Source organism: Chelonus insularis, unplaced genomic scaffold (assembly GCF_013357705.1).
Source record: "Chelonus insularis isolate UGA/USDA-ARS -01 unplaced genomic scaffold, ASM1335770v1 contig_42_pilon, whole genome shotgun sequence".
NCBI classification, from domain to species: Eukaryota; Metazoa; Arthropoda; class Insecta; order Hymenoptera; family Braconidae; genus Chelonus; species Chelonus insularis.
The window spans coordinates 196,563-209,098 of record NW_023276578.1 but is presented as its reverse complement, the minus strand read 5'-3'; the positions used below and the strand labels follow the sequence as shown (position 1 = coordinate 209,098).

At 31.6% G+C, this 12,536-nt stretch overlaps 3 protein-coding genes and 1 long non-coding RNA gene across 4 annotated transcripts in view; 2 read left to right on the top strand and 2 right to left on the bottom strand.

Annotated features, from left to right (window-relative positions):
- Window position 1: 1 nt before the first annotated feature.
- On the bottom strand, window positions 2-2,607 carry Aldh (Aldehyde dehydrogenase). The gene is made up of 8 exons (XM_035087992.1): window positions 2,269-2,607; window positions 1,881-2,126; window positions 1,536-1,782; window positions 1,120-1,454; window positions 895-1,032; window positions 651-815; window positions 415-572; window positions 2-288 (listed from the first exon to the last, which is right to left on the bottom strand). The coding sequence occupies exons 1-8, from the start codon at window positions 2,362-2,364 to the stop codon at window positions 141-143; spliced, it is 1,533 nt and encodes a 510-aa protein (XP_034943883.1). The 5' UTR covers window positions 2,365-2,607; the 3' UTR covers window positions 2-140.
- A 436-nt stretch (window positions 2,608-3,043) lies between these two features.
- Hacd2 (3-hydroxyacyl-CoA dehydratase 2) lies at window positions 3,044-5,203 on the bottom strand. The gene is made up of 7 exons (XM_035088092.1): window positions 5,062-5,203; window positions 4,871-4,971; window positions 4,675-4,794; window positions 4,422-4,538; window positions 4,027-4,342; window positions 3,850-3,954; window positions 3,044-3,756 (listed from the first exon to the last, which is right to left on the bottom strand). Exons 3-7 carry the CDS (start codon window positions 4,756-4,758, stop codon window positions 3,182-3,184), a joined length of 1,197 nt encoding a protein of 398 aa, XP_034943983.1. The 5' UTR covers window positions 4,759-4,794; window positions 4,871-4,971; window positions 5,062-5,203; the 3' UTR covers window positions 3,044-3,181.
- An 84-nt stretch (window positions 5,204-5,287) lies between these two features.
- Window positions 5,288-6,737, top strand: LOC118069773 (uncharacterized). The gene is made up of 3 exons (XR_004690682.1): window positions 5,288-5,909; window positions 6,006-6,178; window positions 6,273-6,737. It is a non-coding gene; the product is annotated as an uncharacterized lncRNA (long non-coding RNA).
- A 3,992-nt stretch (window positions 6,738-10,729) lies between these two features.
- The window catches only part of LOC118069776 (RNA-binding protein MEX3B), a 35,093-nt gene continuing 33,286 nt past the window's right edge, over window positions 10,730-12,536 (top strand). Inside the window, exon 1 of the mRNA XM_035088095.1 lies at window positions 10,730-11,919. Within this exon, the coding sequence (XP_034943986.1) occupies window positions 11,613-11,919 (307 nt within the window). The 5' untranslated portion in view covers window positions 10,730-11,612. The remainder of the gene's footprint in view (window positions 11,920-12,536) is intronic.

Genomic DNA, 12,536 nt, shown 5'->3' with positions numbered 1-12,536 from the left:
TTTTAACTTGAATTACGCAATATTCACTTGATTATTTATAAAACTACTATTTAAATATAGAATAAAAAATTATTGATTTGTTTGTCTTATTTGTGTGCTTTAAAACGAAAAAACTTAAGTAATATCAACTTTTGAAATGATTAACTATTCTTTTGATTGATTTTTACAATTACACTTTTTACTTCTGTGTAAGCTTGAAGACCATATTCTCCAAGTTCTCGACCGTGTCCACTCATCTTGTAACCTCCGAAAGGAACTTGATTTTTTAATACATTGTAAGTATTCACCCTGTAAAATGTAATTAATGAATCAGACTACAATACAAAGAATAAAAACTTAAACCATTATTTATAGTGATAAAGTGAAAATTAAATTTGCAAATCAGCCATCGTAATTCAGAAAATAAATAATTACCAAACAGTGCCTGCACGCAATCCTTGGATGAGATGGTTAGCTCTATCAATATCTTTTGTGAAGATTGCTGCAGCCAAACCGTAATCAGTTTTATTAGCTCGTTCAATTACTTCATTAAGGTCGCTGAATTTCAAAATTTGTTGAACCGGCCCAAAAATCTATGAAAACAGTCATTATTTGTATACATGGTAGTTTTTCAAAAATTTTTGATAAAAAAACGATTATGTTAGAATTACTTCTTCACGGGCGATTGTCATATCGTCTTTAACATCAGCAAAAACTGTAGGAGAAATAAAATATCCTTGGCTTCCTACTCTATCACCTCCAGTAACTAATTTGGCACCTTGTTTCTTTCCACTGTCGATCATTTGTAATATTTTATTCAATTGCTCTTCATCAATCTGGAATTCAGTTTTTAATGAATAAATAGATTTTCTAAAACTAGATACATTTTCGTTTCAAATTTAATTCAATATTTACTTGAGGTCCATGCTCGATTGACGGGTCAAATGGATTTCCAACTGTCCTTTTTTTCGCACGTTCCACACTTCTTTCTACAAACTCATCATAAATATCATCTTCTACAAAAGTTCGTGATCCAGCACAACAACATTGACCCTTGAAAAATTAATTATACACTACAATTACCATAAAAGTTTAATAGTTCATTAAATCTAGTGATAAAAATGAGTATCAAAAAAGTACCATGTTGAAAAATAAACCAAAATGAGCTGTTTCTACAGCATGATCCATATCAGCATCTTTAAAAATAATATTCGGTGATTTTCCTCCTAATTCAAGTGTTGTTCTTTTCAGGTTACTCTTAGCAGCTCCTTCTTGAACCAATTTGCCAACCTCAGTAGAACCAGTAAAAGCAATTTTGTCAACATCATTATGAGCCACAAGGGCTGCGCCGGCTTTTCCAAAGCCAGGTACTACATTAATTACACCAGGAGGAAAACCAGCTTCTTTCGTTAGTTGTGCTAAATATAAAGCTGTTAATGGTGTCTGTTCAGCCGGTTTAAGCACAATAGTATTTCCTAAAGATTTTAAGATAAACAATTATGATTCAAGTATGTTTTTTTTTTCAAAATTATATGATAAATTGTTCAACTAATAACCTGTTGCTAAAGCTGGAGCTAATTTCCATGCCATCATTAACAAAGGGAAATTCCAAGGAATAATTTGTCCACAAACTCCAATTGGTTCATGTCTGGTATAACCAAAAAAGTTTCCATCCATTGGAATAACTTTTCCATGATTTTTATCAGCCCATCCTGCATAATATCTTAATACAGATGCACTGTAAGGAACATCAAAAGCATAAGCAGCAGAAAAAGGTTTTCCATTATCCAGAGTCTCCAATGACTAAAAAATATAATTTCGTTGATAATCATTTTATTTTATTCTATTAATAAACGTTCAAGAAATCGATTATGCGATGTAGCAATATCCTTGATTCTTACAGCTAAGTATACATGATCACGTTCAATCAAGTCTGCCAATTTATGTAGAAGAACTCCTCTCTGGGATGCGTCCATTGTTCTCCATTGAGATCCGAATTTGAATGCTTTTTTAGCTGCTTGAACAGCAATATTAATGTCTTCAACATCACCTTCTTGAACTTCTTCTATTACTTCTCCTGTCGTAGGATTCTTTGTTTCGAAGGTTTTTCCTGATTGTGATTTGCACCATTCATTGTCTATAAAAATCTACAATATAAAATAATATATCTAAGGTTATATGAAACCTAAATGATTAATTAACAATAATACTATATAAAAAGTTTTATAAATAATAAAAAAACAATAAATGATTAATTGTTAATACATTTTTAGATAGAAAACAACTTACTCCTGCATACATAATGGAAGGATTGGTCTCAGGAGCCGGTAATGAAGCTGTCGCGAAAGACCTCAAGGGTTTTAAATTTTTCATTAAACGAAGCATTGTGTTGTATGTTATTAAATAAACTCTCAATTGTATAATCTATCAACAATTAGAAAGAAGGAAAATTTCCACAGAACTTTAAAGTACGTCTGTCACACTGGGAATAATGCTACGAGAATGTCGCTATCATTGAAAACATGAATACTGCTCACATTCAATGAAAACCTAACACAAACAAACCTTATGATACACGTGACCAATAATATCTGATAACCTTACAGTACTAAAAGTATTTACATATTGAACACGGTTGCAAGTGTCTTTAAAAAATCTTTTTATCTCGTGATTACTATTGCTAATTCTTATTTTCAAAACCGTAATACATATATGAATATTCATTGAAATGCATAATTCATGACATAGGAAAACGTTTATGTGTTATTTTTTATCAATGTTTTATTGATTTATCAAAATAAGTAGAACAAATTGTTATTTGTGTAAATGATTAATAAAAATAAATTGATAGAGCGTCAAATTAATTATCTTATCTATTATAATAAACATTATAATTATGTAACACTAAAAAATATCTATAAAAATCATGAATTCGTATCGAATTTAGCTGAATATTTCAGTTAATTTCTATTATAATTACACGATTTTATAAGTATTTATAGATAGAAAATTTTTAACATTAATATAATATTTCTTAATGCTTTATAAAGATTCAACAAAAAGTATTTCAGTCGAATAGTAGTACAAATTTTAAGCCTACAATGGACGATAAATATATAGTACATCTGTAGTAATATCCTGTAGTATGAATTTTTATGGTAATTAAGCATTCATTTTCTAATTTTACAATGAATATATCAATTCAAGATTTTTTGTCTGATTTCTTCTGAGATTTTTTGATAGCTAGTTTCTTTTTTCTAGCTTCATTCATGTGTGACATCATCGTATACATTCCAGGTAAAGCCAGCAGCAATAAATACATTCTTAAAACTGTTGGAAAATGAAAAGCAAAATTCCAACTGTTTGGTAATGAAATAGTAAATTTGTTTGTTTCTTCAAAGTAAGGAATATTTCTGAGAATGATTATTCCTTCACATAGAAAACCTAAAGGATATAAAGGTATCCAAATTGTGTATCTAAACCATGTCAACAGAGGAATATTAACATTCAATACTTGAGTAATGTAGTAAGGATATCGAAAAACTTCAACTAAACTCCAAATAAAAAACAGATAAAATACAACAGGTTTCGTTTGCATACGAGGTTCACATTCTATCATACAGAAGAGTACAAAAGCTCTTCCGCCAACTTGAAGAAATGCTACAAAAGTACTTCCTTTAGTGTATCCAAACATTGGATGCATCACTTCTAAGAATTGCAAAAGATGAATAAATTTCATAATATTTCCAACACTTTCATATGTTTTTTCCATTGAATCTGTAATAATAGAGGAGTACTTAAGAATTTATCAATAAATATTTGTTTGAGAAGTAAAAAACGTTTAGACCATAATTACGATTGAATACAAACCTGGACCTTCACGTGAATATCGTATTGTCATAATAGTAATAACATAAATGAAACCCACAAATTGACATAAATTATAAAGTACAAGATAGACAACTCTCAAGTCCTCTGTAAAATGAATTAATTGATTTAAAACTGATATAGCGATTCATCATACATAAAATTATCATTCTGTGTAACCTTTTCTGTATCCCATTTCTTCTTTATGAAGCTCATCATACATTTTAGGGTAATCTTCATGAACATCTCGTTTGTCGAGTTCTTCTCTGTGTATTTGTTCATTTAATTGTGCATATTCTTCACTAAGCTTTTTAAACCTTGGCTGGTATGTTGATTTTTTATTTTCTTTGTTACGTATATTTTTTTCTGGCTTTTCAGGCTCTAATGTAGTCCAAGATGGATCAGATTCTAATGATGTAAGTTGTGGCCACTCACCGTCACTTTTCTTTTTTAATAAAAACTGTAGTTGTTTATCAATTAGTTCATATACGTTTTCCTATAAAAATTTTTCCTCATAATAGAATTACATCAATCATAAGTATAAAATTTTAATGCATAATTAAAAGTTTATTTACCTCACGTTCTATCGAATCATAAAAATTAAGTGTAAAATTATATTCTACAGGACCAGCATCTCCTTGTCTAAAAGCTGAAAACCTCATACTTGATTCTTCAAAAGAAATTTCAGATCCCTTAAAAATAAAATAAACCATTTGTATATTGATTATAAAAAATATAATTTTTAGCAGAATTCATTATTTTAATCATGTCTATGAAACGTATTAATTATATTATAGAAATCATCCAAAAACACAGATAACAACTTACTTGGGGATTGTTTATATCAATTCTCAAAGAAATATCTTTATCAGTTTGATTCCAATAAACCGTAGGGAATCTAGAGGTAGCCATTTTAGATACGTTTTTTAACCAATAATAAAACAATTCCTACAGTTAAAAAAATTATTTAATGATACTAAGATAAAAATTCATTTAATGAAACAGAAATTTTAAATTTGTTTACCTTATAAATACGAAAATAAAGATAGGTTATAACAAACTCTTCTGACTTTTTCAATGAAAGTACGATTATAATGTTGATGACAATTGCGGTTTATCAATTACCTGTATTCAAGTAATCATATACATAAAATATTATAAAAAATTAATAATCAATGCTAAAATAATACAATAAAAAAGGTCATTATTATTCACACTTATCGACACAACTTCATAAATGATGTTAAAAAAATTCACACATGAAGATGGCGGCGCTAGTATCGATCACGTGATATTCAGGTAGATCAAGAAAACGAGGGAATTTTTCCTCATGTCCTCCATTTTTCCCATTTGTAAAAAATTTAGTTCACGGAATTTATAATAGAACAATTGATTATAAATTTGTAAAAATCTTGATAACTATTTGACTAGTATTTACTTAACTTCACACTTTTTCTATTCAATACTTAATCCATTTGGAACAGATGATTTATCCGTGCAAGCATTTAAGAAGTCAAGGAAAAAATGCAGAATTGTTTGTAGAATATTTTCTTCAGATCTTCCGAAACATTCAGCATAAATAACTTTTCTTTATTGTTGAAAATACAAAAGAGTAAGCCTGTTTACTTGGCAGTTTACAAAGCTGTGACAAAGTTGATGAATTGACACAATGAATAGAATGTAGTGACCGGAAGCAGCTACCAGAACTTTTTTCACTTAATTCTAACCTTGAACAATTGGGAAATAGTTGAATTGTGCAGAAAATCTAATGTAAGGTTAAAATAAACCACTGGAACAGACAGTACAAAACTTTCAAGTTTATACTCCTAAAATAATATTCAAAAATAAATATTTGATCATTATCTATGATTAAATGTAAATAATTTACGCAATTTTTTTTTATAATTTTTGAATTCTTCAAGTTCAACATATATATATTGAGCTGAATAAGAAAAAAAATTATCTTTTGAAAGGAGGATTACTCTTATATGAAAGTATTTTTTCACTATTTACTAAACAACAGAAGTATCAGTCATAAATTAGAACTTTAACGATCAATTTAGGTAAGCATTATTTTGAAAAATATTAATTTATAAGACACTTAATTTTGAAAAATCTGTTATATTAGAAATTTAAATTTAATCATTTAAAATCCTTAGAATGAATTCAGAGCTTATAAAGGGGAATGGAAGCTTTCTAAAGATCATCTGGCACACGACAAGTGTGTATTCTTGCAGCTGCTATATGCCGGGTGTCGATGAACACGCATGGTGGTTCCAAAAATCTTTGACCTTGAGACGCGTGACTACCTAATTTAGAACCTTTAAGACAAGTAAGATTTACATTTCTCTTCATTATCATATAATTTTATCTTCGTGACGACTCCAACTATTCTTCTCATGGATCTATATAGTGATTTTTTACAGAATAAGTGCCTACATGCTGAAACATAAGTATAGAATCATGATAACGGATGTAATAACATGCACAGCAGTAGTACCATCATGCAGCCTAGTAACTAAACCATACTTTGGAACATTCGATGATGTCCTCCGGCTTCATGTGTCGTGCGGGTGCTCGATGTAATGCTTTCGGTACAAAAGAGTAACCCCAGGTAAGCGTCGGTTTCAGGTAAGCATAAGCCAGGTACGCCAGGTGGTACGGTCTCTTTTTTTTCACCTCTTCCTTCTCTCACTCTGTCTCTCAACGATGCGATCGACCCACAGCTGTTTCCCTGGTTCATAAAGAGCTTTACCCTCATTGTCAACTGTGGTAAACTGGCTTTTCGTTTCTTCAATGTACTATAAGTTTATTTCTTTCCAATCTTACGCACTCACTTTTGAAGACTCCTACATCTATTAAACTTTTCAAGATGATTCAGTGCTTGACAAATTTATATAACTTTCGATGTTTATAATATGATCTGAAAAATTTTATTTAAACATCCGTGACATATAATTCTATTTTATGTTAAGATATTATTATGGTAATATTCAAGTTACACATTTCAATCAATATGATGCAATCACTTTTCATAAAATCTTTTTATTAGATTTGTTGATTTTAAATCATGATGTTGAATTATTTAAAGTTCTGAGAGTTGAATTCGTTGTCGATTTTACGTTTATTAGTTTTCTTCATGTCGAAATTTGAATAATATAATTTTTCCTATTCATTGATTGAATCTTGCAGTAATGTCAGACGATTAAATTATTTCAGATACAGCGTCAAAGTTTAATTCTAACGCAGTAAAAATCATGAATCAAAACAAACATTGGCCATCAACATCATTTAAATAGGTTTTCCAATGTCATTATTGAACTTCCTCAAGATGAATCAATATTTAATAAACTTATAATTCATGTTTAAGAATCAAAAGATTTGTTTAAAGAACAGAAAAAAATGTACATAGAAATATATTATTCCAGGAAGTCAAATCATGCCATATGCATAAATTGACGAAATTTCCGGCGATTCATGCCATATGTGTGAAGTTTCAAATTTTTACTGTGGGGAAATGAGTTTTGAAAATGTACCTAAGGTAGGAGGACTTTTGGAGCGAGAGTATATATCGATCCTGATCAACGTGGGGTATATACAGCTGGTAATTTTTCGGGGTCAGGACATAGGCATCTGTTACATTTTCTCTCAATAAGTCTCGTAATCGGTGTCCATGAGTGCCGTAATCGACTGGGGACTTTCTCGCTCGAATAAATAACCACTTATTTTACTGTTCGAAAGGCGGTAAAATAATAATTACATTAAAACTCATATTAGAATTTTTGATTCTTATTGAAGAGCATCAAAGTTCTTGGGGAAAATGAGAGCACCTTAGGGCTTTCCGGTCCTTTGTATGCATGTTTTTTCTTCCGGCCTATTGTAGATCGATTTGAAAAGGAATACAGTAGCTCCATAAAATATTGGAATATATAAAAAATAGTCCTGTCATTTAATATAAATTTGATTGTAGTTTAAATGTTTTTTTAATGATCTTTGAATGAACTATTTGTAGCTGTTAATCTTTTAATGTTTTAAAATGATCGAGGCTCATGACCCGAAGACAAGAAATAGAAATGAAAAGGAACAACAAATATAGATTCTTGGTTTCGTATCGCACGAAGGAACTTGATTCTTTTGCTCTTACTCATTTTCTTTTATTCTCTTTCTCGCCCGCGTGCCAAAGAGAGAGTTGCAAGTTTCGCAAAGCAACGACAATGATCATTGCAGAGGCAACCGGTTGCACGCGTTAAAAATGCGACGACCATTGCCCGAAGAACTTGGTTAATGCTTATGACCAGAAACTGCTGCATATCCTCTTGTCACCAATTCCTTACCCTTACTAAAGTTAAAAACATTTATATTCACCATGCTGCAATATTGAACTTTACATTGTGTTGGTTGTTGAACTTTTTGTTGGTTTTATTTTTTTTTTTCAATTTTAGTTCCACTCAAACATTCATCAATGGAGTCAGTACCAATGAAATGTGTGAAATAAATCAAAGGAAGTAATATAATAGGATGACAAATTGAACATTCAGCAAAATAGCAAGGACAAAATAGTGGATATATCTGACGGGGCAGAAAGAACGCATGGTCGCTTGGGTAAGGCAGGTGCTTCAGGCAAACGGCATGGTCGTGGCAGCCTTGAACGTTCGGGTCGTTGCTTCAGCTTAGTCTTCACGATCCAGAAAGAAAAGTGGCTGTCGGTCAAACTAAACTACCAAAGCGAAGCAATCTTCCCTGAAAGTTTTACCTGAGTCTTTACAAATATGTCAGTAAATAGGCTTGATAAAAATAGATGAATAAATATCAATATGAATGTATTCCATTTAATGGAAAGAACTTCAGCAGTGAACTGAAGGAAACTATAAACTAGCATAAAGTGTATTGTAGCATGGAGAGTCTTATAGCAGATAAAAGTTACTAAAGTATTCCAAGTTTCTTGATTTTTATATGATATTTGCATTATTTATTGAGCCAAATATATGGACACTAGAAATTTTATGATCTAGCAAAGACAATGGCATTGTTGATTATAGTTTTTATGATAGTAGTAATCGTAAAATAAATAATGGTTAATTGGATATCTTTGCATGTTTTATTTAATTGCTGCAAATTGAGTAGTATATCAGTTGTTAGATCAGTCAAACATTAACAGACGAAGATAAAGAATAAATATAAGCAATATGTAGTTTAAGAATAATTTTATACGTCCGGTTTTCGATAGTTAAATGAACTCGTCTTTTTTATAATTTGCTTTTTCGCAATTATGTTATAAAACTATTTAGTTATTCAAAATAGTCAGGTGTTCATAGAATTTCAATACATAGTTTATTTTTTCGGAGTAATGTATTTGTAAATGTGTTAATACATTACATTTTAATAAAAGTAACGGAATTGAGAGCTATATTTGCTATGTATTTGTGTTAGTATTGTCAAATTTCAATAGATAGTGTGGAAAGATCATTTTATTACTCCTGGTGTTGGAGTAATAGTCATATACTCATACACTTAAAATTTTCAAAATAAAGAAATGAAAGTTAGTGACAATTCTCTGGGTGTAACAAAATTTTACAAGGATAAGTCCAGAAATAATAAAAGACGAAATTGGTGTACAAGTAAATGAGTGGGGAGGAAAAATGTGTTAGTATGGTATTGTAAATTTTAAAATTTTAGTTCGTACAGAAAAGGTACAATGAAAGTAACGCAAGAATTTCTTTTTGACCATTTTGGTTTTATTGCCTGGTAACAATTTAATTGACCTTCGATCAACAATGTAGTTTCTCAGGTAAATTATCCAGAGAACAATTCATTTACCGAAATTATAAGTAAAAGCCTGCTGTGAGAATTGTTTAATGATCTTATTATAGGTCCAAGGATGCAGCAAAGCCTTCAGTTTACTTTTGTTCTTAAAAGTTTTAAGTTAAGACCGATCAGAGTAATCATGGTTTCTGGGACTTGCGATGAGCAGCCATGTCTTCAGGTATGGTATTAGAGCAGTTATTGTGAACTAATAGCAACTTTTCCATCTTCTATGCATGACTTACTATGCATGTAAGTTAGTTCAAACTCCAAACGATGTTAATTTAGGATTCTTGAGTTAACAGAAATTATTTATTCACTATTTTTGAATTAACAACGAATTCAAAAGTTTAAATGATGTAAAACTTTTTTTCAATAAAGTTATTTTTATTTATAATTAAAATATCAATATGAAAATAACAATTATTCTATATGACTTCATTAGATAATTATTTAAACGTAATTATTGGTGTGAGTCAGACTAAAAAATGTTTAAAATTAAAACAAAAATTAATTAAAATTAACATTATTATGACTAATGTTTTCATACATAATATTATGTTCATTATAAATAATGAACATAGAAAGAAATTAATTTAAAATTTTCATTTCAGCTGTTAATAATCTTTTAACCAGTACATTCACCCCAATAATATTATTAATGAATTCACAGTAAGCAGCATTTTGGAAATAAAATGTCGCGTGAGGGTTAGAAATATTGACATGAAAATTTTTAAAAAGTCACCCCGATTCGGGTGTTGGCTGTAGGGTATGAAAAACGCACTTACGTGTTATTCAGTACCTCAGTACGGTACAACGTACGCGTGTCTAAAGCTAAGCATGAGTAAGAGAGACAGTGAAGGAAGAGTGCAACGGTCGACCGAACAAGCGAGAACGCGGGTGCGCGAGTGTCCACACAGTGGCGCTGTCGGTCGTGTCGTGTCTACGTTTCGTCGAGGAGGGTGTTGATGGAGAAAGGGAAAATGAATGACCACGTGACTGAATGAGCCAATGAGAGCAGCGCAGAGCCGGCGTCCAGCACATGGCGGAGTACCGGCTGCTTGCCGCAGACGCAGTTCGTCGCAGTCAGTCGCAGTGGCACTCGAGCGAGAGGGTAGTCGTATGCGTCTGTCTTTTGAAGAAAAGGAAGACATTGCAAGTTTTAGTCTCGCGCGAACGCTCTCGGTTGAAACATACACAACAACTCACTTGTCCTTTTTAATTTAGAGACACGAATAATATAAGTGAGAAATAATACGCAGCCGAGGTAATTCAATTCACAAGCGAGTAAAAAATAATTTGATTACTCGTCGCGTGTATTAAATTACCCGCGGATAAGTAATTTAACGAGTGAACTTATACTGAAGTAATACTGCATAAATATTAGTGAAAGACATAATAAATGTTAAATCATAATACTTGAAGGAAATTATAACAGATCAAAAATAAACAAAGGAGGTATTAATTATAAATCAAGACGACGAATTGGAATCAAAGACAAAAAGAGGTACGTTACGAAGAAAGTGATCGAAGCAACCCGTTCAAGGGAATACAAACGAACTCACGACCTTCATACCAGAAAGGAAAAGACGAGAAGTACGCGTGTTTGTGTGAAGAACACGCAGATACCGAAAAGAGACAAGCTAGAGGAAGGTATCAAGACTTGATAATTTATTTTTGTACAGAGCCATCCTCTCATCATCGTTTTTCTGTGCTTCACACCATCTGCGGGAGTATAGAGTAGACAAAGATCTTGTAAGTGAAACAAAAGGAAAATTATCACCATTACTATCGTACTCCTCCCATCCACTATAAATATACATACGCTCAATCATCATCAATTTATCGACGAAAATTCAACGTGTCAATAATCAAAGTGATTAACATTATTCAATTGTCGAAAGTAAAGTGAATCGCGGTGTTATTAATAATCGTCGTGATCGTCAAATAAGCGTGGAAACAACATGCCGGCAAGTTTATTCAGCGATATGGATCGTGGCGTAAGTGCCGGTGGCACTGGTTCTCTTGAAGAACAGCGTGCTCTCCAACTTGCGTTTGAGCTTTCAATGTTGAGTCTTGATGGAACTCAAGGCTGCCCTGGTACCGGAGGTACTGGTCCAGGAAATGGTACAGCTTCTGATCCTACAGATCCTCTACAAGCAACACCAAGCAGCGTCTTCGAAGAAGCAAGATCCAAGAAAAGTCAGAATATGACTGAGTGCGTTCCTGTGCCCAGCAGTGAGCACGTGGCGGAGATCGTTGGCCGACAAGGTAAATCTTTTATCATATTTATTTTAAAACTTACTTTCAAGTCTACCAGAAAAAAATGATAATTCCAACACTCTATACTAAAACTTAGTTTTAACTTTTTTGTTTTAATAAGTATCGCACACTTCCGTTGGTTGTTATTTTATTTCTTGACTGGCATGAAAAATGCTTAAAAAAAATCTGATCACGTGTTAGTGATGAAAATGATGGCAAAAAGAAATGAGAAACGTGATAAATTTGAGAATACACTCTCATAGGTATTTGACTAATTGAACAGTCATGTTTCGCGCGATCAGTCAGTGGCTCTCATGACGTTCTTTATGTATATTTTAATTTCGAAGAACTTATTTAGAGTGTAACGGTCAAAAGTTGAAGTACTCAAATAACGAAGTTAAATAAATGGTTTCCAATATAAAATTCGTTAACGAGAGTTATGAATTCATCGTGTAGACTCGAAGCTCGCTGTATTGGTGTAGGTCATGGTGTGGAGGGGCTGAATATGTGTGCAAGTAAACGTAGGTCGTGGATTCTACCGGCAAACATTTGCAACAGCTCCTTAATTATCTGCCAATTATCGATTTTTTGTTAGTATTTTAATTTATTTTTTTATATCTGACATT

Bases quoted from the DNA above. Each gene is read 5' to 3' on its own strand.
- Aldh (XM_035087992.1), bottom strand. From the start codon at position 2,364: ATGCTTCGTTTAATGAAAAATTTAAAACCCTTGAGGTCTTTCGCGACA. The intron at 573-650 runs GTAATTCTAACA...CTGTTTTCATAG, and splicing joins TGACAATCGCCCGTGAAGAA to ATTTTTGGGCCGGTTCAACA. The intron at 289-414 runs GTAATTATTTAT...TACATTTTACAG, and splicing joins TTGCGTGCAGGCACTGTTTG to GGTGAATACTTACAATGTAT.
- Hacd2 (XM_035088092.1), bottom strand. From the start codon at position 4,758: ATGGCTACCTCTAGATTCCCTACGGTTTATTGGAATCAAACTGATAAA. The intron at 4,343-4,421 runs GTAAATAAACTT...AAATTTTTATAG, and splicing joins ATGATTCGATAGAACGTGAG to GAAAACGTATATGAACTAAT. The intron at 3,757-3,849 runs GTTTGTATTCAA...CTATTATTACAG, and splicing joins ATATTCACGTGAAGGTCCAG to ATTCAATGGAAAAAACATAT.